Raw genomic sequence first — 26,461 nt, 5'->3', positions numbered from 1 at the left:
CCTAAGTTATTTTGTTCATATTTCTGATACTTCATACTACTGAAATGTGTTCTGAATTGTCTATTTCCAGAATGAAAGTAATTTTACACTGTATTATGTGCAGCAGTAGTTGCAGGTGGGGAGATCAGGTTCAGAGATAGGGAAAGGACCCCCCCTCTTGAATGGGCCCCAGCATGCTTAACACTGGCCCAGAGATTGACAGAGTATTTACGGAAAAGTCTGCCACTATTGTTGATTTCTTATCATGCTGTCTTGTTGAACTATACAAGTCTCATTTCTGTTTTTTTTTCCCCCCATTTATTTATTAAACTGTTGCAAATATATTTATTTGCAGATTCCACCTAATAAACAAGGAAAATATCTCTTGGACTGGATTTTTAAGATACGTGAAGTACAGTTTTTCATTTTAGAGCTTTTGGTTTGCCAGATGAGTTGGATGGATCATACAGGTCTTTATCTGCTGTCATCTATGTTACACCTGCCCAACAGGACCCAACTTCTACTAAACGTGAGTGCTCATGCATCCACCAACAGGACGATGGTTATGCTTAGATTATTCCTAAGTCTACCCCATTTTATCCTTATCCTACAACTGCCTCATTCCAGAGCTTCCTTTCAACTGAAAGACTCAACTCTTGTATTCATGAGTTTACCATATCTCCCTTAGCTCAAGTTTCTTCTAAAGTGTAAATATTTTGATCTTTGTCCATCCCCACATATTTTAAGAGCACTGATCATTTTAGGAGCTACTCTTTGGACAGACTCCATCCAGTTTACATCCTTTTGAACGTGTGGTCTCCAAAATGACATATATTACTCCAAATAGAGTCTCACCAGAGGCTTATACAGAGGTATTATCATCTCTTTTTTCCCTACTGGCTATTCCTATACTATGCATCTTCATAGCTTTTGCTGTTCCTTTATCTTACAGTAGCCAAATTGATAATCAGATATGATCAATCCCAATTACCAATTTTTTTTTCATGCTCAGTTCATCACCCCAAATAAGGTAATGCTTCCTTGGGTTTCTGCAGCCCAAATGCATAATATAATTTTTAGCATTAAATCTTAGCTGACAAACTCTGGACCTTTCAATTTTTACTACAATACCCTCACATTATCTGCATGCAAATCTCTTTCATGAATATTCGTTAGTAATATCCTGAAAACCCAACCCATTTGCAGCTCTTGAGGATTGTCCATGACTCTCTGCCTTAAATGTTACATACCAGAACAGAACAAACCATGCATTACAAATACTGATTTATGCAGAAAATATTTCTTTTAAGTTATATTACATTACAAAAGTTCCCATCTTCATTTATAGGTCTTCAAAATAATCATGATATGCAAAAACAAAAATTTTACTAACAAAAACAGGGTTTGTCTCTATACTTACAGTTTGGAATTCTTGAGGAACCTGTTGACCTGGATTAAGGTTGCATGCTTTCATAGCTTTTGTCATCAGTCCTTTGCAATTCGTCAAAAGAGTATGCTTCTTTGTCTCTAAGTTAACATACTGGTCCTGTCAGAATAAAAACTAAGTTAAGTGGTTTATAACAGTATACCAATCTTAAGATGTTTCAGTGAAACCTAAGACTCTATGATAAATAGACTCCATCCACATTGTCCCAGAGAAAACTACAATATTCTATACTACAAAGTGCCAAATATTAAACATAGTTCTTTTGGGAAGTAGGACTGGAGACAAGAACTACCACTAACAAACTACTTTATACCCCTGATAAGCTGCCCATTGACCCAGTGTTTTCCAATCCTCTCCTTGAAGCATACCTAACCTGATTTTACTCTTGGGGGAATTCTGTGCAACTGCAAAGCACAGAATTCCCCACATTTGCAGAAAGCGCAGAATTCTGCATATGCTATATAGAATTCTGTGAAGGTGCCGGCATTAATCCATTCCCCACAGAAATTGTGCAGCTAGAGGAGGACGTGAACTGCTGCACATCAGGCCACTTCTTCCATCTCTGCAGTTAGACCTGAGTGTTTATGTGAACCATGTGGGCCAGCCCAGTGGTTCACATAAACAGTCAGGTTTAGGCTGGCAGAGAAGGAAGTGGTCTAATGTGCCTACTCCTTCTCATGCTGTGCAATCTCTGGGAGGAGTGGGGGGGGGGAGGGAGGAGAGACTGAGAAGTAACATAGTAAATGACAGCAAATAAAGACCTGTATGGTCCATCCAGTCTGCCCAACAAGATAAACTCATTTTACATGGTATGCGATACTTTATATGTACACCCGATTGGGGAGTACCTGATTGGGGTGGGGGAAGCAAAGTGAGTGTGCCCAATGGGGAGAGGAATAGAGCAAGATGAATGTGCCTCCTTTGGAGTGGGAGAGGGCAGGAGCAAGGTGAGTGTGCCGGGGGATAGAGCAAGATGATTGTGTCTGATGGAGTGGGGTGAGGTGGCAGAGCAAGGTGAGTGTGCCCAATGGGGGAGGGGGAAAACAGGGTGAGTGTGTTTGATTTGGGGGGGGGGTGTCTTGCTGTGAGTTAGAGGGAGAAAGAACTGTAGTTGGAGTGAAAGAGGGTATTGGGGATGCTGGATCCCGAAGAGGAAAAGGCAAGAAGGGATTTCAGACTACACACTACAAATAAACAATGCAGAACTTTAAAATACTGTGTGAGAATTTTCAAAAAAAATGTTGCATATTCCCCCAGGAGAATGACTTGCAGGATATCCATAATAAATATGCATGGACTAGATCTGCATACAATATATATATTTAACTCATTTTTATTGGTGGTATACATGGCATAACATTACATATTGTGTATTTCGTACAGTTTATCTACAGGTACCAACAATCATTTTTCATATTTTCTCCCCAACTATCATCCCCAACTACTACCTCTTTCGCCTATCTTTCTATACAACAATCATCCCCTTTCCCTCCTCCCACCCGTCCCTACCTTTCCTTACCCACCCCTTGTTCTCCCTTTCCCCATGTCCGTGGTCCATCCATCTTTATTCACTTAGTTATTGCAGGTTTAACAAATAACTTCGTTCTGCTGGGGTTAGTGTATTCCAAAAGGGGGTCCACTGAGATTGAAACTGCTTCCCTTTCACTGAGTCAATGTCTACAATACCCACTCGTTCCATATGTAGTAACCATAGCATTTTCATACGCCACTGCTGGATCTTTGGGGTTCTAGGGGTCAACCATTCCATCAATATAACTTGTTTGCTCACTATGATGGTACATTTGACAAACGTTGCAAATCCTCTTGTTTTGCTGCGTCTCAAATCTGGGTTTCCAAACAACAATGTTGGGTGGTATCTCCATTTTTGGTTCCAAAGTAGATTAACATACTTTATATCTTTCCAAAATTTTTGTATTTTTTTGCATGTCCAATACATATGGCCCAGACTGGCGCCTTCTGCCCCACATTTAGGGCATTCCCCCCATGGAGATAGTCCCATGTAGAATGCCCGCCTGGGAGGAATGTGCAGTCTAAGTGCAAATTTATATTGTAGCTCCCAATGCGTTGCTTGTGTGGTTGTTGTCCTGATCGAAAGGACATGAGCTTTTATCTGTTCAGCTGTTATATCCACATTAAGGTCTGCTGTCCACTTCCTGGACAAGGCTTGATAGTCCAGCTCTCTAGCATTGACTTTTATGTGTTGGTGATAAGGGAGTGGCACCTTTTGTTGTGATTCAATTGAGTATGCATCAGAAAGTTCTTCCTGTACATCTTCTGCAAGTGATTCCCAAGGCAGAGATTGCACATAATGCTGGAACTATGTATAGAAAAATTGGTCCCTCTCCAGCACGCCAAATTCAGTCTGTAACTCAGAGAACGGTTTCATGTGTCCATCTCTTGTTACCACCTGCAACAGATATTTAATACCGCATCTCTCCCATCTCCGAAACGTGCCGTAGATATTACCCGGTGCAAAAGCCGGGTTACCACAGATAAACAAATAGGGTGTCACTTTTGGTGTAAACTGATGTAAGCGACAAATCCACTTCCACACTGCTTTCGCAAACGTCATAATTCTGGTTTTTTGTAATACATAAGGAGTAGGTACCTCAGAAGTATGTAAATATGCACTGAAATGTACTCCTCTCATGGTGGCCGTTTCTATGGCAGTGGCTGAGAATTCTTCCATGTTACGAAACCAGTCATTAATATTTCTCATGCCACTGGCAATATTGAGATACTTTATATTTAAAAGTCCCAGGCCACCATATTCTACTGGTATGCATAACATGGTTATGGGCAATCGGGCCCTGCCCCCTTCCATAAGAAGCTTTGTATCATAGCATTTAATTTTCTTTCATCTCGTCTGGTCAGACTAATTGGTAGCATTTGCATTATATACAGCCACCTAGGTACAATCATCATGTTAAACAAAGCTATTCTTCCTAGTAACGATATGGGAAGTTTTACCCAGGCATTCAAACTAGCCTTGGTTTCTCGCATCAGTCTTTGCACATTAATATCATATATTGTATCCATGGCAGCTGGAATCTCAACTTCCAAATATTTCAGTTGGTCGGGCGCCCACTTAAATGGAACCCATTTTTCCCAGTCCTTTGTATCCCCCTCCCCCACTGCCATTGCACATGACTTACTCAAATTTAATTTAAAGCCAGAAAACTGCCCAAACCATTTTATGTGTTCTAAGAGTGTTGGGACCGACCCCTGCGGGTGCAGCATTATTAGCAGTAGATCATCAGCGTATGCCAGCACTTTGACACTATGTTCTCCAAATCGTACTCCTTCCACCCCCTTATCCCCTGCCAGGGTACGTATTAAAGGCTCTAGGGATATCACAAATAGTAGTGGGGAGAGGGGGCAACCCTGTCTTGTGCCTCTCTGGATTTCGAATTCTTTTTCTTTCAGGCCGTTGACCAAGACACCGGCCTGTGGTTCTCTATACAAAGTCCTGACGACTTCTAAATACCACCCGTCAAACCCCATGTTCTCTAGTGTGGTAAATAAATAATCCCAGTGCACTTGGTCAAAGGCCTCTGCATACAATATATATCCTGTGCATATTTGTTATGGTAATCCTGAAATTCAGCTGGCGAGGTATGCCTGAGGGTAGTCAGGAAAGATCACATTAAACCCCAGTATATGGCCTCTAAAGGAAGAATAATTTGACACATTTGGGTTTTGATGAGTAGCAACAATCATAAAAATAAAAAAAAAATAATAAAAAAGGTGAAAGGAGCTCATAGTCACATCATTTTTGTTCATCTCCTGGAGCCCCCAAACCCAGACTGATTCCTATTCCAGACTAATGTAAGGCCAGAGCTAGTAGTGTGATACAGCTCCTAGAAAAATCAGTAAAAGGAAGTTGTGATGTTTTTGAGTCAATATTACATTGCCAGTCAGTCTTTTTTTTTTTAAGACCAGCTGAGGCAGTTTAAAAAAATATCTGGATATTCAGCATCACTATCTGGATAGAGGCCAGTACTGAATATCCGAATAGCGCTGGAAGTCACCCAATTAGTGGCGATATTCAGTATGTTGTCCAGATAACTTGGGACTGGAGACAACTGCTTTTCAGGAGAAATCCCCAAATAAAACCTCACCCACCCCAGGCCAGTTGTCTTCCAGGGTTGTCTTCAGAATGGGACTCAAGGCCCTCTCCTGTGCTCCTATCCACATCTGGGTCTCTTGATCCTTCTAGGTCCTGCAGGGAAACCTGATGTGAGCTCCTCAGCTGCTCTTACACCTGAAGGGAGGCCAGGGCTTTCTAGAGGCAACCCTTTTAATCCTGGACCAAACGTTGCCCTAAGAATGGAGAAATGACCTGGGCCTCCTGTTCTGCTGTGGTCAATCCCAGCTCCACTGGGAATGCCTCTCTGACCATAGAGGACCACCTCACTGTATCTCACTGCATAGGAAACATGTGGCCCACTGCCAAAATGGCCGCAGTTCCTGCTGACAGGAAAAACTTGACTGATGCATCAGCCAGCACTTTAGCGTCTTTCACGATATGGTTGGGCTCCAACTCACTGCCTGAAGCAGCTGCCTTGTTGCATCTCCATTTCAGGCATGACAAAAACTATCTTGCTACCACTGTGCTGGCATTTTGTATCTTACCACCACAGTCCTAAGAAAAGAATCCTATAGATGTTGTATTTTTTTTTTTTTTAGGAAATGTGTAAGTGAGATGTGTTGGAAGATTTTCCTACTGGTATTGTATGCATTTTGGAAGATCTTAGTGAATTTCTATTTAGGTGAGTGAGAGGGGGCATTTCAAGTGATTGTTTGGGTGCAGAGTTCAGCCTACACGTGCCACAAGCACCACATCTTCTGCCATGATCACGCATGCTGGGGTCTTCCTGCTAAATGAAGGAGTCAGACACTCCCTCTTCCTCCTGATGACAGGCTTCTCCTGCAACAGTTCCTGATGCCCTTCTCAGCCACCACCCCATCTAAGCCCTAATTCCCTTGGGCCTGGCTAGGTAAACTTTTTTTTTTTTTTACTCAAAGAATCCACACCACAGGAGGTGGTTAGGGAAAGGAGGAAAGGGGGAACAGGAGACAGGTGAGCAAAAGAACAGAGAGGGAAGATGAGATACCTAGATACCTTGAAGGGCACACTGAGGTAGCCCCCATCCCACGCATCACCTTCCTTTGGCATGGAATCCCATGGGACCACACCACCATGACAATCAGACCACAAAGTGAAGCCCATAGATCTGACCTGTCACTGGCTTACTTCTACCTCAGTTCAATTAGAACACCCTTAGACCATCCCTGAGAGCCTTTTTTCAGGTACTTGCTTTACCAAATGATATGGGCCATGATCTGTTTCTCACGGAGCCCAAGCACACAGCCTTCTGATGCACTAGTTCAGACTGCAACCATATGCTGAAGGCAGGAAATGTCAATAAAAGTCAATGTTCTTTGCCTCCATCTGTTGGTTGATGAACATAACCCACTTGTCTGGACTGGTCTAGCAGAAGAAGAATGAATAGTATTTTCTGAGACAAAGAAAATCATGGTAGATAATGACCATATAGCTTATCCAGGGGCTAATATAGAAATTCTTGTGGTACAGCCAAGCTCAGTTTGCAGCTCTACTGTGAAATTAGTGATCCAAAAAAAACTGTGGTATGCTGTAACAAGCATGCAAATTACTGCTATGTTAAAATCATACCAGCAATCTGCAGCTCAATGTTAAATGTCTCCTTTCCAGTCAGCGCCACAGCAGTGATTGGCTCAGGCATTGAGAGATGGGATGACAAAAAATATATAATAACGGTGTCTCTCCACGTTATCTCAATGGATGTTCAATCATAAACTTGTCCTAAACCCGGCTAAAAACTATCTCCCCTGTTTACTAAGCCACATTAGCAGTTGCCAACACAGCTCATTCACTTTGAATGGGTTGTGTTGGCATTGCCGCGCGGCTTAGTAAACAAGGGGGTCTGTCTTGCTGGATCACTGGAATGCTTTCTCCGTCCTATGTCCCTCTTCATTTTGATGTTTCCATTCCCACTGTCCGTTCTTTTCGTTAACTCCGGGTTATTCTAGATTCCCAAGTTTCTTTCACAGACCAGCTCTCTCAAGTTCTCAGATGGGGTTTTCTTTGATTATGCCATCTTTATTCTATCCATTCTACTGTACTTGATTTTCAATCTCTTCACAATTTGATACACGCTTTTGTCATTTCACAGATTAACTACTGTAATTCTATTTACTGTGGCATTTCGCATTCACAAGCTCATTGGTTGCAAACTCAAAATAACTGTGCCTGTTTCCTTTCCAGAGCTAAAAGATTTGACCAAGTGTCACCTCTCTTAATGCATCTTCATTGGCAACCTGTAGAAAGGGGAAATGGGACTTTTGCAACTACATTCAAAGCGGTTTACATATATACAGGTACTTATTTTGTACGTGGAGCAATGGAGGGTTAAGTGACTTGCCCTTTTGCTTCAAGATCTTTGTTGGACTCAAAGTTTTTCATCTAGGGATACCATCTTACCTTTCTTAAGTAATAATTCCTTATACTCCCACTTGAGTCCTCCGATCTTTAGACTCTAATCATCTGGTCTTCCCCTCCCCTAGATGTGCCCGTTACGAGTCTACCCAAAAATCAGCTTTTTACTTTGTGGCCCCTAAACTTTGGAATGGCCTTCCCCCTGATATCCGCTGAGGCTTCCTTTGTCAAATTTAAATCTTTGCTAAAACATATTTTTTTCAATGTGCATTTGGCCTTTCGCCAGGAGCTTTTTCAGTTCTGAAATTGTTGAGAATTCCTTTATATGTTTTGTTATACTGTACATAATTGTTCTTTTAAACCTCTTGCTGCATTTGCTTTTCTATTACTATGATGGCATTCTTTTTCTTTTGTTAATTGATATTATTTTAACTCGCTATAAACCACTTTGATTCTCCTGTTGGAGAATCAAACAACAACATAAACATAAATATACTACTGCTCACACGGCCAAAAGGAAGACGCTGGACTGGGGAGCTAGGGGTGACTGACAGCCAAGCATTAAAGTACCTGCATATATTTCCAGAATACTGTATTCAATATGTTGCATTATTTTGATTTTTTTTGGTACGTAATTCCCTGGCATGCATAAAGTGGGTATAATAACATCAGTAACAGAAGTACTGGGGTTCTTCTCTACTGTGTTCAAAAGAGCCACTACTGTCCCCCCCCCCCCCCCCCCTTAAATTGAGCAGTGTTTCCTTTTAAGCTGTACTAAACATCTAGTACCTGAGTAAAATTTAGAGAGGATATAAACTACAGGCGAACAAGTAGTGAAAGCATGCAGAGTACGGCTCATGGAATTCTTTCCAATTTCCCTGCAAGTGTTTCTGTATGTCTGTGTATGTGTGTGCGTGCATGTCTGTGTATGTATCTGTAAGAAGTGCTCACAAAGTAAGATAACAAAATTTTTGCTCATATCAACTCAATTCTTAGAAGGAATAGTGGTTATAGAGTTTGTCAGCTAATACTTTGGATTAGATCTTAATATCAAAATCCAATAAGGAGATAGGATAATAGAATCTGCAGTGAGTAGGATCCTTTCCTTCCTTGAGTATTGATTGTAATCTCCACCAACCTCATAAAATAGGGCAATCTCCCCCCTACCTCCAAAGAATTATATAGGTAAGCTTAATGGCCCCATTAACTTTTTATAAAATCTCACTGTGAACCAATCCGGCCTATGTACTTTACCTGTGGACATGGTCTTAATAGCCTGCTGGATCTTTACCCCTGTGACAGGGTGGTCTAGTGATCTGTTATCAGCTTCTGCAATACTACCAACTGGATGGTCCCTAGGTAAAGGTCAATCTCCATATCCAGCGGGACTGCTTCAGAAGTATACAATTGATTATAGAACTTCACAAATCTCCTTGTAATCCCTTCCTCCTTCTGTATCAACTATCCACCTGTCCCCTTTATTGTTCCTGATTTGCAATACTTTTACTCTATGGGCTAGAAGCGTTGTTGTTAAATTTTAAAGTTCTCAGTTTAAGGAGATTTATATTTCAAGACCCCCTCCTCTACCGCTCAAAGCCTTCTACACAACTTCCTAACTAGCCCTTGAAGATGCATATCCTTTGGATGTTTGTGCTTAATTATAAGAAACTACCCTGGGTACCTTTGGACCCATGGGAGAGGCAAAATCTAGTTTGGACACTTCTTATCCAGTCCCTCCCTCCTCATATATCCCTCCATTATCCCAGACCATTTTTACTCCCTTATTCTTCCTCCCCCATGCCCTCCCCCAAAGGTTCCTGTGGGAAATCCCTCCATATCTTACTCCTCCACCTGGAAATGACAACCCCCTGAGTCTTGTCAGTCTACACAACAAAAAGCTCAAAACTTAAACCCACACCTTTCCCCAGCCTGCCACCAGACAAACCCCTCCCCCTTACTCCCTGCCACTCATTCCGCCCATTGTTCACTCAAGTTTAATTTCCACACATAGCACCAGGCCATCCAAGGTATACATCCTACTCAGAACGCTTCCTCCATGTCTTTACTCAGAACTCTCCTCACACTGATTCACCCCAGCAGATCAATAATAGTTCACCAGCACTACCAGCACTGCCCATACATCAAAATGTCTTGGAGCCCACAAATCAAATTGGATCTTCTCTGATCTTCTGAGCCTCATCCCAATGCAGTCTTTTATTTGGAGCCTCCACCAGACCAGGTGTAATAATTTAAAACTTCATGGTTTACCTGAATTGCCAGAATATAAAGACTTGAGGCAGACTGTTCAGCAGCTGAATCACTGGTTATTGGAGGACTCTCAAGGGACCTCTGCTAAAATTGAAATTCCAATGATAGAGTGAGCACACAAATCCTTGGGTTCCCTTTTCTCTGAGGTAAGGGGGCCGCCAAGGACTTATGTGCCTCAAGTCATTATATTCTGGAGATCCAGGTATACCATGAAGTCTTTAATTATTGTGCCTGGTTCCATTTTTGAGATCCTCAACTTTATTAATTAGCTCTTGATATTCACACCTTGCAATGCTTCCACTATTCTCTGTGCATCTGCTACCAAAGTCTCACTGTCATCCATGCACTCTTCCACATTATCAATGTGGATCTGACTTGCTTTCCTGTATTGCATCTTTAATTTGCAGCTTCGCTGAGGAGATCTCTGTTTTAATTTCTCCAAGCCAGCTTTCCAAGTCAGCTTCAGATACCCCAGAGGCCCCCCACCATGTCCTATAACTCAATCAGCACACCAACCAGATCCCTCTCTGAGCTCAGCCAGCCATCTGCCTCAGCTCCTCTCGGGTTAGACCACACAGTCTACGGCATGTCAGATTGGTGATCTTGAAAGTCAATTTACTGTGACTGCATTTTTTGTAGTCATCACAGTCCAGCAGAGTTCATACACCAAATACACCACATCTGATAGGTGAATGGAAGGGACTCACAATGGAAAACCAAATTTAGGCATTCATCATTATCAGTGTTGTCACAGTCTTTATCTGCCTGCTGTTTAAGTGGCTGCATTGAGTGGAAGAAATAATTAGAACAGCTGATTAGACAGGATGGACACAATAATTATATACAATACTATACATACCATGAGGCATATTTTCAAAGCATATTAGAAACCTATGGAACTTTGGAAGGCTAAGTGCTTTGAAAATATGCCTCCATGTATACATATACATTACTTAGTACTTTATAAATAATTCAAAATGTACTGAGAACAAATTACACCGACCTCAACTGCCCGAAGCTGTAAAGATGATGCTTTATATTCAGACTCCAGTTTATTCTTTTCAGATGTTACTGCTGTGCTCTGAAGAGCCAAATCAACTTTCTGCATGTTCAATGTCATGCAATCCTTCAAAAATACAAAACCAAATTTCAAAATATGAACTGCCATAATAAAATCTGATCTTAAGAAAACAAGAAATAAAAGTGAAGCAACAAATAAAATGTTGAGAATAATTCTAACAAACTTCACACATTTACTGTACATGAAGCTCCATTTTACACAGAACATAAAGACTAGAACTGAGATGTCCAGGTGGGGACATGCTCAGTTCTAGTGGTATTTTAGAAAAGAATTTGAGGACCTACAGACTTTCCTGAAACACCTGCAGGAGTACATGTCTATTTCCCTGCAAGGGCAGTGGGAGCAGCCATTTTACAAATATACACATTGAAAAAATGAACGACACAAACCCAAGCAGCTTCCATGTGGAGGTGTCAGAACTTACATGTGGAAGTCAAAATTTTGTAACTTACACATGCAGTTACCCCATTTTACAAACCTACATGTGAAGTGCTGCCAGTTAAGTAGCGAGGCCATGATTTTAAAAGGTTTCATTTTGGAGGTGGACAAAAACTATATAGAAATAAAGAGAATGACTGCAGCTCCTTGTGACTCTGGGCAAGTCACTTAACCCTCCATTGTCCCAGGTACAAATAAGTACCTGTATATAATACGTAAACCGCTTTGAATGTAGTTGGAAAAACCACAGAAAGGCAGTATATAAGTCCCATTCCCTTTCTCTTTAATTCCTTGTGTAAAGTGGGGCCCTAGCTGAAATTTTTAAACCTATGCATGCTGTTGAGCAACCGTAAAAGCCAACATGGAACTTTTTACCTATATGCAAGTATTCCCTTCATGAAACAAGAAAAACACATGCTGATTTTTAGTACTACCCGAGCCCTGCTCAAACTATATCTCTTGAAATTCCTATGTAGTGTGGATTTTCATGTGTAAACAGCGCGTTTCTGAAATAGTTTTTAAAGACGTTTGTAATACAGATATGTAAATGCTGGTATTTCCATGTGGAGTCACAACTAAAGCTTCTGAAATAACCCAATTTGTATTACATTCAAGGTGATAGATTTTATGATTTACTAACAGAATTACTGCTAAAAAATGATTCCATATTACAGCAAGTCCAACTTCTGGTGACACATGATGTTAAAATATAAACTGTCTGAAAGGTTCAGCAACACCACAAGAATAAATAAAATAATATCCTATGAAACACAGCAAAATTAAATAAAAGAAACCCATTATTAATTATATTATATTTGCTAAACATATCCACTACTACAGATTTTGTTATGATTATTCTCCCAAGATTGTTTTATCATTATATGTAGGTTTTAGTGATATGATGAAATTGAATATTTATACATCTAGATATTGTACATATACATATTTTACACTGGTAACAACCCAGTGTCACCATAAGTTACTTGCTTCCTACCACTGACAGATATATAACATACAGATAAGTTAAAAAGTATATTGTACTTAAAAATGTTCTGTATATTTATTCTACTTAAACAAAATAAAATTACTGTCCTTGTCATTGGCAAAAAGTTGAATTTTAAAGTCTAACTTAAGTGGTTCAAATATGCAATTTCCTTGTCAGTATTAAATGAAACCCTGACTCTTTATCAGAACTTTGGTCCAAAGATTCAACAGTACCTTAATGAGCTGCATAAGCTCTATGACAAGCTTAGTTTTTTGAACATTGATTTCTTTAATTTTAGCATTTGCATTTCGTTCTTCTTCCTCCATGTTTATTCCATCCTGCTCCATCTGCTTCAAGCTAGGGAAGAAACAGACAATATAGTTAGGGCCAGCAAAAGTTTATTAGGCACCTTAATCCAACTTTCAGCTAAGTGGCTCTGTCGCTCCCACAGACTTATCTACTTTTGGCAGCTGCATCACAGTGTTCCCCTCCTTTATTTACAGAGGGGAAATTTGGAAGGGTGGATCAATACTCCATTAAGAGGCTTATCCCTAGTGATGGTAGAGAGGCTTTAGGAGGTTTGTTTGTTTTTTAAATAACCCTCTTGAAGTCTCCTGAGTTGTCTAGAGGAAGGAACTCCTCTCAATAGCTGTAGGGGGCCACATATTTCCAGACAAGAAGGCAAGGGGCAGGAGGAGAGTGCAGCTCCAGCAAGCTTGGACCTATGAGTGGAAAGGTACTGCTAATCTGATTGCTATTACATGGGGGGTGACATAGGGAAGTGCATGGGATAGCATCCAGACAAGAGTGAGATTTTGTGTGGATTGCTGGAGATTCCACGTCTCACACTTCTTGCCACCCACCTGCCTACAGACTGAAGTTCCACATGAAAAGCACAAGATCTCTGTAGGAGCGTACATGGCTGAACTTTGAGCTCTAGAAGGAATGCAAGTGGGATCAAGCCTTAGGAGGGTGGGAGGAACTGGAACATTTTTGCCACACTTTAGGCTATGGCATAATTTGCCTGATAGGAGAACTAGCCCTGAATATAATCTAGTTTCTGTTTCCTCATGATGTAATTTTTGCTTTTTTTCTGAAGAAACACTAATCTTTTTCAGAGTGCAAAATTATTATTACCTCCTATTTGGTGAGAGGATAGATGAATGTACTTGGTGCAAAGAACTCCTGGCTCTCAGACTTGGCAGAATCAGAGGCTGAGATAATAAGGAGTGCTTGGTAACTTTGGTGGTCCTCATGCATCATCTAGTTGGATTTTAGACAGTGCAGGGGAGAAGCAGACTTTCCTGTTACATGGGGTACCAAACTAGCAAAGGTGCAGGTGGAAGATTCTGGAAGGAAAATTTAAACTTTTAGGTAGAAATCAAGAACCTCCCAGTCAGAATTCTCAGACATGTTCTCTATTCCATGTGTAGAAAAAAGGTGCAATCAGAATCATGGCTCCGCGGTCTTGCTTGAGTTTCAGCAAAGTCTTCTCCATGAGAGGTATGGGAGGATATGCGTACAACGGGCCCTTCCCCCAATGGAGAAAGGCATCTGACGCTAGTCTGTCGTGGACCTGAAGTCTGGAACAGAACTGAGGGACCTTGTGACTGATCTGAGTGGCAAAAAGATCCACCGAGGGGGTGCCCCACTCTCGGAACATCTTGTGAACAACTCTGCAGTTGAGCGACCACTCGTGAGGTTGAATTATCCTGCTCAATCTGTCGGCCAGACTGTTGTTTACGCCTGCTAGATATGTGGCCCGGAGAAACATGCCGTGACGGCGAGCCCAAAGCCACATCTGGACAGCCTCCCGACACAGGGGGCGAGATCCAGTGCCCCCCTGCTTGTTGACGTAATACATAGCAACCTGGCTGTCTGTCTGAGTTTGAATAATTTGATTGGACAGCTGATCTCTGAAAGCCTTCAGAGCGTTCCAGATCGCTCGCAGCTCCAGGAGATTGATCTGAAGACCTGACTCCTGGAGGGACCAAACTCCCTGAGTGTGGAGCCCATCTACATGCACTCCCCACCCCAGGAGAGATGCATCCGGGGTCAGCACTTTTTGGGGCTGAGGAATTTGGAAGGGACGTCCCATGGTCAAATTGGATCGAATTGTCCACCACTGAAGGGAATTGTGAAAATCGGTGGACAGCTGGATTACATCCTCTAGATTCCCCGCAGCTTGATACCACTGGGAAGTTAGGGTCCATTGAGCAGATCTCATGCGCAGGCGAGCCATGGACGTCACACGGACCGTGGAGGCCATGTGGCCTAGAAGTCTCAACATCTGCCGAGCCGTGATCTGCTGAGATGCCCTGGCCATGGAAACAAGAGACAGAAGGTTCTCTGCTCGCTTCTCGGGAAGATAAGGCCTGAGCTGTCTGAGAGTCCAGCAGAGCTCCTATGAATTCTAGTTGTTGAACTGGAAGAAGGTGGGACTTCGGGTAATTGATGACAAACCCTAGTAGCTCCAAGAGTCGAATAGTCATTTGCATGGACTGTAGAGCTCCTGCCTTTGAGGTGTTCTTCACCAGCCAATCGTCGAGATAGCAGAACACATGCACTCCCAGTCTGCATAGCGACGCTGCAACCACCGCTAGGCATTTTGTAAACACCCTGGGTGCGGAGGCGAGCCCAAAGGGCAGCACACAATACTGAAAATTCTGTGTTCCCAGACGAAATCGCAGATATTTCCTGTGAGCTGGAAGTATCGGAATGTGAGTGTAAGCATCCTTTAAGTCCAGAGAGCATAGCCAATCGTTTTTCTGAATCATGGGAAGAAGGGTGACCAGATATTTGTTCAGAGCCCTTAGGTCTAGGATGGGACACATCCCCCCTGTTTTCTTTTGCACAAGGAAGTACCTAGAATAGAATCCCAGCCTTTCTTGCCCTGGTGGAACGGGCTCGACCGCATTGGCGCTGAGAAGGGCGGAGAGTTCCTCTGCAAGTTCCTGCCTGTGCTGAAAGACTGAGCTCCCGGTGGACAATTTAGAGGTCTGGAGATCAAATTGAGGGAGTACCCCAACCGGACTATTTGAAGAACCCACCAGTCGGAGGTTATGAGAGGCCACATAGTAACATAGTAGATTACGGCAGAAAAAGACCTGCACGGTCCATCCAGTCTGCCCAACAAGATAAACTCATATGTGCTACTTTTTGTGTATACCTTTGGTGAAAAAATTTTAATCTCCCTCCGACCGGTAGATCGTCCAGAACAGGTACGTTTATGGCAGCTATGCTCAGCTGGAGCCAGTCAAAAGCCCGTCCCTTGCTTTTGCTGGGGAGCTGCAGGGGCCTGTCTGGGCGCACGCTGTTGACGTGAACGAGCGTGCTGGGGCTGAGCCTGAGAAGGCTGTCGGGAAGGTGGAGTGTACCTATGCTTATTGTAAGCATAGGGAGCATTCCTCCTTCCCCTGAAAAATTGTCTACTTGTTGAGGTAGATGCTGAAGGCGCCCGGTGGGAGAGATTGTCGAGGACGGTTTCCCGCTGGTGGAGCTGCTCTACCACCTGCTCGACCTTCTCACCAAAAATATTATCCCCCCGGCAAGGGACATCCGCAAGCTGCTGCTGGGTCCGATTGTCCAGGTCAGAGGCACGCAGCCAGGTCAGAGGCTGCATCACTATACCTTGAGCAGCGGATCTGGATGCAACATCAAAAGTGTCATAAGCACCACTGGACAGGAATTTACGACACGCCTTCAGCTGCCTTACCACCTCCTGAAAAGGCCTGGCGTGCTCTGGAGGGAGCTTATCCACCAAGTCTGCCAGCTGCTTTACATTGTTCCGCATGTGGATGCTCATGTAGAGCTGGTAAGACAGCTTCATGGAACAGCTAGTTCAGGAGCCGACAAGAGAAGGAAAAATACTAGACTTAGTCCTTAGTGGTGCTCATCATCTAGTGCAGGGGGTAACGATACGAGGGCCGCTTGATAACAGTGATCATAATATGATCGGTTTTGATATTGGCATTGAAGGAAGTGAAACTAGGAAATCAAGTACGCTAGCGTTTAACTATAGAAAAGGTGATTACGACAAAATGAGAAAAATGGTGAAAAAAAGACTGAAAGGAGCAGCTCGCAGAGTAAAAAACTTGCATCAGGCGTGGATGCTGTTTAAAAACACCATCCTGGAGGTTCAGGACAAATATATTCCACGTATTAGAAAAAAGGGAAAAAAGACTAAACGTCAGCCGGCGTGGCTAAACAGTAAGATAAAGGAAATCATTAGAGCCAAAAAACAATCCTTCAGAAAGTGGAGAAGAGAACCAACTGAAAGTAACAGGATAGATCATAAGGAATGCCAAGCCAAATGCAAAGCGGAGATAAGGAGGGCAAAAAAGGACTTTGAGAAGAAATTAGCGTTGGAAGCAAAAATACATAGTAAAAATTTTTTAGATACATTAAAAGCAGGAAACCGGCCAAAGAGTCGGTTGGGCCGCTGGACGAAAATGGTGTTAAAGGGGCGATCAAGGAGGACAAAGCCGTAGCGGAGAAATTAAATGAATTCTTTGCTTCGGTCTTCACCGAGGAGGATTTGGGGGGGGACACCGGTGCCGGAAAGAATATTTGAAGCGGGGGAGTCGGAGAAACTAAACAAATTCTCTGTAACCTTGGAGGATGTAATGGGTCAGTTCAGCAAGCTGAAGAGTAGTAAATCACCGGGACCTGATGGTATTCATCCCAGAGTATTAATAGAACTAAAAAATGAACTTGCGGAGCTACTGTTAGAAATATGCAATCTGTCCCTAAAATCGAGTGTAGTACCGGAAGACTGGAGGGTAGCCAATGTTACTCCGATTTTTAAGAAGGGTTCCAGAGGAGATCCGGGAAATTATAGACCGGTGAGTCTGACGTCGGTGCCGGGCAAGATGGTGGAGGCTATTATTAAGAATAAAATTGCAGAGCATATACAAAAACATGGACTGATGAGACAAAGTCAGCACGGATTTAGTGAAGGGAAGTCTTGCCTCACCAATCTAATGCATTTTTTTGAGGGGGTAAGCAAACATGTGGACAATGGGGAGCCGGTTGATATTGTATATCTGGATTTTCAAAAGGCGTTTGACAAAGTGCCGCACGAAAGACTCCTGAAGAAATTGCAGAGTCATGGAATCGGAGGTAGGGTATTATTATGGATTAAGAACTGGTTGAAAGATAGGAAGCAGAGAGTAGGATTGCGTGGCCAGTATTCTCAGTGGAGGAGGGTAGTTAGTGGGGTCCCGCAGGGGTCTGTGCTGGGTCCGTTGCTTTTTAATGTATTTATAAATGACCTAGAGATGGGAATAACTAGTGAGGTAATTAAATTCGCCGATGACACAAAATTATTCAGGGTCGTCAAGTCGCAGGAGGAATGTGAACGATTACAGGAGGACCTTGCGAGACTGGGAGAATGGGCGTGCAAGTGGCAGATGAAGTTCAATGTTGACAAGTGCAAAGTGATGCATGTGGGTAAGAGGAACCCGAATTATAGCTACGTCTTGCAAGGTTCCGCGTTAGGAGTTACGGATCAAGAAAGGGATCTGGGTGTCGTCGTCGATGATACGCTGAAACCTTCTGCTCAGTGTGCTGCTGCGGCTAGGAAAGCGAATAGAATGTTGGGTGTTATTAGGAAGGGTATGGAGTCCAGGTGTGCGGATGTTATAATGCCGTTGTATCGCTCCATGGTGCGACCGCACCTGGAGTATTGTGTTCAGTACTGGTCTCCGTATCTCAAAAAAGATATAGTAGAATTGGAAAAGGTACAGCGAAGGGCGACGAAATGATAGTGGGGATGGGACGACTTTCCTATGAAGAGAGGCTGAGAAGGCTAGGGCTTTTCAGCTTGGAGAAGAGACGGCTGAGGGGAGATATGATAGAAGTGTATAAAATAATGAGTGGAATGGATCGGGTGGATGTGAAGCGACTGTTCACGCTATCCAAAAATACTAGGACTAGAGGGCATGAGTTGAAGCTACAGTGTGGTAAATTTAAAACGAATCGGAGAAACTTTTTCTTCACCCAACGTGTAATTAGACTCTGGAATTCGTTGCCGGAGAACATGGTACGGGCGGTTAGCTTGACGGAGTTTAAAAAGGGGTTAGATAGATTCCTAAAGGACAAGTCTATAGACCGCTATTAAATGGACTTGGAAAAATTCCGCATTTTTAGGTATAACTTGTCTGGAATGTTTTTACGTTTGGGGAGCGTGCCAGGTGCCCTTGACCTGGATTGGCCACTGTCGGTGACAGGATGCTGGGCTAGATGGACCTTTGGTCTTTCCCAGTATGGCACTACTTATGTACTTATGTACTTAGACACGAGCATAGAGGACTGGTAGACCTTCCTCCCAAAAGAGTCTGAAGTGCTAGCCTCTCGCCCGGGGGGGGACAAGGCGAAATCTCTAGTACTTCTGGCTCTCTTGAGAGCGGAATCCACAACCGCAGAGTCGTGAGGTAACTGTGACCTCATCAACTCAGGTTCTCCATGGATCCGATATTGGGACTCCGCTTAATTTCAATATATTCTATCACCTTTATAACACCAGGCTTCCCAAGGCAGATTACAACAACACTTAAGATGAACCCATCAGAAAACAGGATATCCTCACTGAAATCTGGCCATCTGTATTGTATAGAACAGTGAAGAAAAATGAGCTCAACCTATAGAGTTTATAATTGCGGTTTCTACCGGCTATAATAATTTTTGAAGATGTTTTAGTGATTTTGAATTGCTATTTCTTTTCTCCTCCAGCTTTTAAGGCCCTGCCTATCCAACTGAAACAGCTTTAGAGGTGTTACAGATGGACGAACAATAAAAAATGACAAGGTGGATGCAGCAGCTCATAAGTTTGCTTGCTTTATTTTGAGTGAATGGCAATGACAGCTGCGCGGTGGAGTGGAAACAGATTAACAAAACTGGCTTCCTTGCTTACAATGGACTAAATAGACTCACTTCCCACTCCTGTCTATACCTCCTTGGGCAGATCTTTCTCAGTTCTCCCCCCCCCCCCCCCCCCCCCCCGAGTCTTACATCTTTCGCGTTTCACCCACTCTCTGCCATCCTCGTGGTCGTTTTTATAGCCCTGAAGTCTTCTCCCTCTAGCACCGGCGATTCACATAGTCAGCCTTCTGCCAGTGTCAGGTCCTCTCCTTAGGTGCGTCCCACCTCTCCGGAAAACAGGAAGTTCGATTAGAGTAGGCGGGACGCACTTGAGGAGAGGCTCCGACGCTGGCAGAAGGCTGACTATGTGAATTGCCGGTGCCAGAGGGAGAAGACTTCAGGGCTATAAAAACGACCATGCGGATGGGAGAGAGCGGGCAGAAGAGACAGGAGAAGCTGCAAGACTCACACGGCGGGAGGGGGGGGGGGGGGGGGGGGTAGAATGGAGGCAGAGAAAGATATTGGCATGTGGCTGTAGCACATAGGCGCCATTTTTTCTAAAAACCTGTTTGGGGGAGCGACCGCCCTAGCTATGCCACTGGGCCTTGAGTGTCAGACAAGAATTTTAAATTTAGCCCTGTATTGTACTAGTAGCCAATGAAGATTTTGGAGAAATGTTGTGATGCTGCAGCATTCTAAAGTAACTGAAGCTAGTGCTAACCTTTTGTAGTCAGGCCAATGTAAAATGCAGTACAATAATCTAGCCTTGATGTTATCATGGTGTGAGCCACTATGACAAGACTTTCTTTGACAACAGATGGAGAGAGATAGCTTATTTGTTGCAGATTATAGAGGCAGCTTCTGAAGGTTGCTTGTATTTGGGGATCAGTATAAGTGTTGAGTTTTAGCTGTACCCTGAGGTTCCTCACCTGAAATTTAAGAGGAAATTTGTAGCTCCCAAAAGAGATTTTGATGGGTACATGACCGCTTGTGTTGGGGACTCACAGTTTTACTTGGGTTCAGACAGAGTTTGCTATATAGGGGTTCTCTGTGTTCAACCCATGCCTTTTTTAATTCTGTTACTGTTTTCTGTTCCAGCCCCCCCACTGGGAGGGCATTTCAAGCATCCACCCCCCTTTCCATGGAAAAGTATTATAAAGTAATTTTATAAGTATTGCTTAACAATCAGTATGAATAGGTTTATAACTTCTGTAATATGCACTATGAATCAAGAAAAAAAGTACTTTAGCTAATTAAACTAACAGTGATCAAACTGCTTTTGTTACATAAGATTACTTCAACTACTGTACCTCAATTCTACCATACCCAAAGAAATGTACTTAAATACAACTTTTCAACCACAAGTACTTACCTGTCATATTTGGTGCTAATTTTCTGTTCCAATTGTCTCTTTTTTGCTTTCATATCTAAAAGTTCTTTTTTCCGTTGTCTCAATCCATTGTCTTTGTGTTCCAGACATCGCTGCCTTTCAGATAAGGCTGTTAATTGAGACTTCAGCTGGCCTAATTTCAAAATAATGTCCTAAAATAGATAGGCATAAAAACACTATAACACTTTAAAAGACACTGCATCAAAATCACATTTCTTTATGAAACATCTGTCGGATAACATGGCTACTCCGCTCATCAACATGACTACTTTTTTCTGTGTGGGCCCCAATTAAATACGTACACTTCTTCACTAAAGATTGAACTGATGGCAGAGATTTTTATCTGTTCACATACAAAGTACACAGCAGACTTTTGCAAGAAAATACTATAGAGCCAACAGGAAAAAGAACACTGTGCTATTAAAGGTCTATTTACTGTAAACTGCATTCCAGCATTCACAACTGTTTTAACTTGCATTAATCACAACACATGCTTCTGTCTTACTGTTAACATAAAAGAAAAGAAAAGAAAAAAGCAATTGCACTACAGATGAATGTGACATGTGCAGATTCATGCAAATCAGCTTATTAATATTAAAATGAGTCACCATCCTGCTGAGTAATGAGATTTGCATTAACTCTTCCAGTAATTCAAAGTAAATTACACCTCCTGTCTTACCTTGGTGTCCAAGTCAAAACAGTGTCAGCTGACTTCACACTATATTCCTCACATGTGAAGTGTGGTCTCAAGACAAGATAACAGTTAGGCACTGCCTTACCTCAGACTAGAGCATGTGTTTGAGAAAGGTGTTTAGGAAGAAAGCTATGGGATTGCTCTGTCTGTCTCTCTCTCTCTCACAATGGTATACACACAGTTTGGCAGTCAAACGATAAGGATACCTCCAAGGTCCCATGGCAACTAATTTAATATGAATTAACCTACCTAGGTTATATTAGCATTAGCTGACTAAGACCAATCATATCAGCTAGCACCAAAACAGACTTTATCGTATTATTTACTAAGATATTTTCCCCCTCATTCTATAACTTGGCACCTAACTTTATGCACTGATTGCATGTGTAAATTTTAACCCTGTAAATGCTAGCTCAGCGTTATTTAATAAACAATGCACTCCAACTCATGTAGCATGTAAATGCTAGGGGGCACTTACAGGTAGGAGCATGGGCAGAACCTTCATTTACAAGCAGAACTCACAGAATAATTTAAATCATGCGCTAAGTGCCGCATTTAGGCGCTTCCACTATGCCTGTCATTAACATGGCATTAAGTGGGCACTCCTAAATGTAGGCATGTTGATGCCGATTTACACTAGTATTCTACAACAGAATCTTGGTACCCAGATGCTGTTATAGAAAATGCTCAACTAGCAGCATCTAGGCACCCAAATTTTGCTACCCAATTATAGAATAGTCCCCTTAGACCTTTAGTAAATTAAGAATTAATGCCCAATTTCAAAACACTTGTAAACAGACCCCTTAGCTGAAGTATTATTTGAATCCAGATTTCAGTACATTTTATGGTTTGCACATGCTTTTCTGTAAGAAAAAAAGTAATTTCTCCTGTACAGTACCCTCATTTGTTCTTCTAAATTTCTTCTTTCATCGGTATCCACTGTGACTGTGAGAAACTGTGCCCCTCTTAAGGAGGTGTTACTGGAAAAAGTCTTGTTTGAATAAGCAGATACTTTCACTACGTATCTTTCTTCAGCTGTATAGATCTGGGGAAGTCTAGTTTCTCGAATAACCTGTAAATGAGAGCAAACGTATTAGCAGACAAATGCAGGTTTCTTCATTTTCAATGGAAAAAAAGTGAGCTCAAAGAAGGGATCTGGGAGTAGGTAGGACCTTATTTTACAATTATGTAAACTATACACGAGTACTTTAAGCAGATATTTATTGCTTTTTCAGAAGATTTAAAAACTTACACATAGATGATTATAATCATTACTATTTTTTAAAAAATATATTATATGAAGTTTGCACCTCTAATGCAGATAACATACAGATATGCTGAAACACAGCCGTGTAAGATATTTTTAATTTAGCATTTTTCAGATTTTTTTTTTTTTTTTTTAACTCTGACATGGTCCTGCCTATGTGGAAACAGGAAGTTAAGTCAAAAAGAAGTCTCAAGGCTGGTGCGAGCATCAGGTATGAGTCACTGCTGGCAATGAAAAGAAGATTTTAAAACAAACAGGTGGCTTAAGGGATAGGGGGGAGGGAAAGATGACAGACACGCAGTGGTGGTGGTGGGGGGCTGTTGTGACCATCTACTTTGGGCTTAGGTCCAGCCAAAACTGGGTTTCTGGCTATGCCCCTGGGCAGTACAACACTGAATAGGTAACGAGACAAATAGAAAATAGGAGAAAATACATTTTTTAATACAAGACAGATGAATATAAAATATTTAAATTAACAAAATTTCAACTGTAAAAGAATTGTTTAATAAAATACAAAAGAAGTGAAAAAAGCTAAATTAAAAATACCTACTCAATGAGATTCATAGTTGATCACTCCAGGTATGAACATAAGAAATACCATAATGGGTCAGACATAGGGATATGATACTAGGTTTGATATCCTGTTTCCATCAGTGGCCAAGCGGTATAATATTTTTAATAAACATAAATAAAACACTACCGTTCAGAAGTATCTGGCATGACTCCAAAAAGCAACAAAATTCCATGCTGCTCATCCTCAGGAATAAGCAGCTGTCTTTCCCTAGTTTACTTGAACCACAGTTTATGGACCTTTCCTCCAGGACCCTGTCCAAACCTTCTTTAAACTACACTATCTGGTTTACCAAATTCTCAGCAATGAATTCCAGAGCTTACTCATGCTTTGAGCGAAAAAAATATTACTTCTATTTGTTTTAAGTGTTCTACTTAGTAACTTCATGGTGTGTCCCCTAGTCTTTGTACTTTTTTGAAGGGTAAACAGTTGACTTACAGTTTATGGTTTATTGATTTATAATCTGCCTGGGCCAAGGTGGAGAATAATGTAAATATATTCTTTAAAAATACAAAACAATAATTAAACAGTAACAAAAATGTTACTGCTCACAGAACAGTACCCAGGGTCAGTAAAATGTCCCTCTAAACAGTTCAGGACCTTACATAACATACCTTACAGTATTAAGAAGCAAGTGTTTCAACCACATAAGAAAATAACGTTTTCAACAATTCTTTAATTTGTTCTATAACCAGGACCTTTTTTTTCCTTCCTAAGACAGTAAGCACCAGTACAGTACTGGAACCATTTCTTCTGCCTTCAAAAAAAATACCCTATTCAACGAAGTAGACTTCTCACGCAAAGGTTTTTAGCCTTTCTGCTGTTTTTATTGTTGTTTCCATTCATGCACAAGCCCACCTTGAACCTGTTACCCTCAGGTTCAGAGGCAGACGCCTTTCAGGTAGAACTATTCTGGTTCATATTTATTTATTTATTTATTGCATTTGTATCCCGCATTTTCCCACCTCTTTGCGGGCTCAGTGTGGCTTACAATAAGATATGAATAATGGAAATACATTTGTTACATACTGCTGCATGTATACATTACTAGACTTCCTTAAAATGGTAAAGGAATTCTTTTTAAGGTGGCACTTACCAGACTCTGCTTGACAGGCTACAAACACATGTTGTTCCTCTGGAAGGTTTGTCAGTAGCGTTTGGACTAGACAACCCTGCAACTCTTAATCATTTGCTAGTTTTAAGCTGTAACTGATCCTATAGTTTGAATCTGAAAAGCGCATGAACTTCCAGTCAGCTCCAGGTCATCAGAGGTAATCTGAACCAATTCTGGTTTTATTCCTACTGCATGAAATGAAGATAAAACCAGACTGGCTAAGTCTGTCCCCTGAATGACCAAGATCCTTCATGTGGATTTGCTTTACATAACATTAATTTGATCCCAACTGCACTCCTTACTAGGTTGTAGGAACAAGTAGAACTTTTTGTGAATAAGGCCATGTAATATTCACATTCTGTGTATATGTGACTGAGGTGAGATACTCTGTTGGTTGGTATGTAGTTTCTATGTAGAAAATCCTGTTTGCTCTGTTTTCTCAGCAGAGATGCGTTCATAGGTGATCGGTGGCCCAGCAGTTTGGGGAGGCTAAAGGGGGTGGGGCCAGGGATGGGCCCTACATCTATAATTGTCTATTAACACACAGAAAAAAGTAAAAGGGGAGGGAAGGAAGATGCTGGACCAGAGTGCAGAGATGCTAAGGGTGGTCCATCCAAACAGTGAAAAGTACCACCCTAATTAGTGAGATTGAAGGCTAGTGAGTGTAGGTTTTCTCACAGTGCATTCAGTGTATATAATTTATCATGGTGGAGAAGAGACTCAGTCCTAAGGAAAGGCTGCTGGTTATTGACAAGTAATGCCTTCGTGTACATGTAAAAATGGATTTATATATCATAAATTACATATCATATTTTAAACTCAACTATTTCAAACACTTACCAATACTAACCCACGTATACATCTATGGATCAATTCAACATCAGATTCTGCAAAATATTCTACAACCATGTCTGATGTTATGACAAACTAAAATTAAATTAAAGTGTTGACACCACCTCAGTAAGGCCAACACACAATCCCTCCACTGCAAAACATTATGCACAAACTTGTGCACACACACATTCAGAACCTTACTGTATCATAACAGCACTAACTCCCAGGACTAGGCCCTAATACACCAATACACCACCCGATGAGAAAACAGAACAGGACTGCAAAAAGATCTCTACATAGATACAATGCTAGCAGAATAGCAGAATACTGCACCTTGGTCACATATGCAAAACACAGACCCTCAACGATATGAAACAAGGGACCACAGATCAGTAATAGAGAAATGAAGGTAAAAACACTGAACTGGAAACCTCATGAAATCACTCTTTTGCATGCAGCAATACTATACATAGTAACATAGTAGATGACGGCAGATAAAGACCTGCATGGTCCATCCAGTCTGCCCATGACAAACTCATATGTGTATACCTTACCTTGAATTTGTACCTGTCCTTTTCAGGGCACAGACCATATAAGTCTGCCCAGCAGTATTTCTCGCCTCCCAACCACCAGTCCCGCCTCCCATCACCGGCTCTGGTACAGACCGTATAAGTCTGCCCTCCCCTATCCTCGCCTCCCAACCACCACCCCCTCTTCCCCCCACCTGCTCCGCCACCCAATTTCAGCTAAGCTTCTGAGGATCCATTCCTTCTGCACAGGATTCCTCTATGCATATCCCACGCATGTTTGAACTCCGTTACCGTTTTCATCTCCACCACCTCCCGCGGGAGGGCATTCCAAGCGTCCACCACCCTCTCCGTGAAAAAATACTTCCTGACATCTTTCCTGAGTCTGCCCCCCCTTCAATCTCATTTCATGTCCTCTCGTTCTACCCGCCTTCCCCATCTCCGGAAAAGGTGCGTTTGCGGATTTATACCTTTCAAATATTTGAACGTCTGTATCATATCAC

The 26,461-nt window shown here is 42.0% G+C and overlaps 1 protein-coding gene across 1 annotated transcript in view; it reads right to left on the bottom strand.

Annotated features, from left to right (window-relative positions):
• The window catches only part of SMC5 (structural maintenance of chromosomes 5), a 201,628-nt gene that overhangs the window by 52,524 nt on the left and 122,643 nt on the right, over window positions 1–26,461 (bottom strand). The window contains 5 exon segments of the mRNA XM_030193855.1: window positions 1,400–1,525; window positions 11,200–11,322; window positions 12,934–13,057; window positions 20,934–21,103; window positions 22,544–22,717. Coding sequence (XP_030049715.1) covers window positions 1,400–1,525; window positions 11,200–11,322; window positions 12,934–13,057; window positions 20,934–21,103; window positions 22,544–22,717 — 717 coding nt within the window.

Source organism: Microcaecilia unicolor, chromosome 2, assembly GCF_901765095.1.
Source record: "Microcaecilia unicolor chromosome 2, aMicUni1.1, whole genome shotgun sequence".
In the NCBI taxonomy this organism is placed as follows: domain Eukaryota; kingdom Metazoa; phylum Chordata; class Amphibia; order Gymnophiona; family Siphonopidae; genus Microcaecilia; species Microcaecilia unicolor.
The sequence above is the reverse complement of the archived record's forward strand: the minus strand, read 5'-3'. Positions and strand labels throughout refer to the sequence as shown.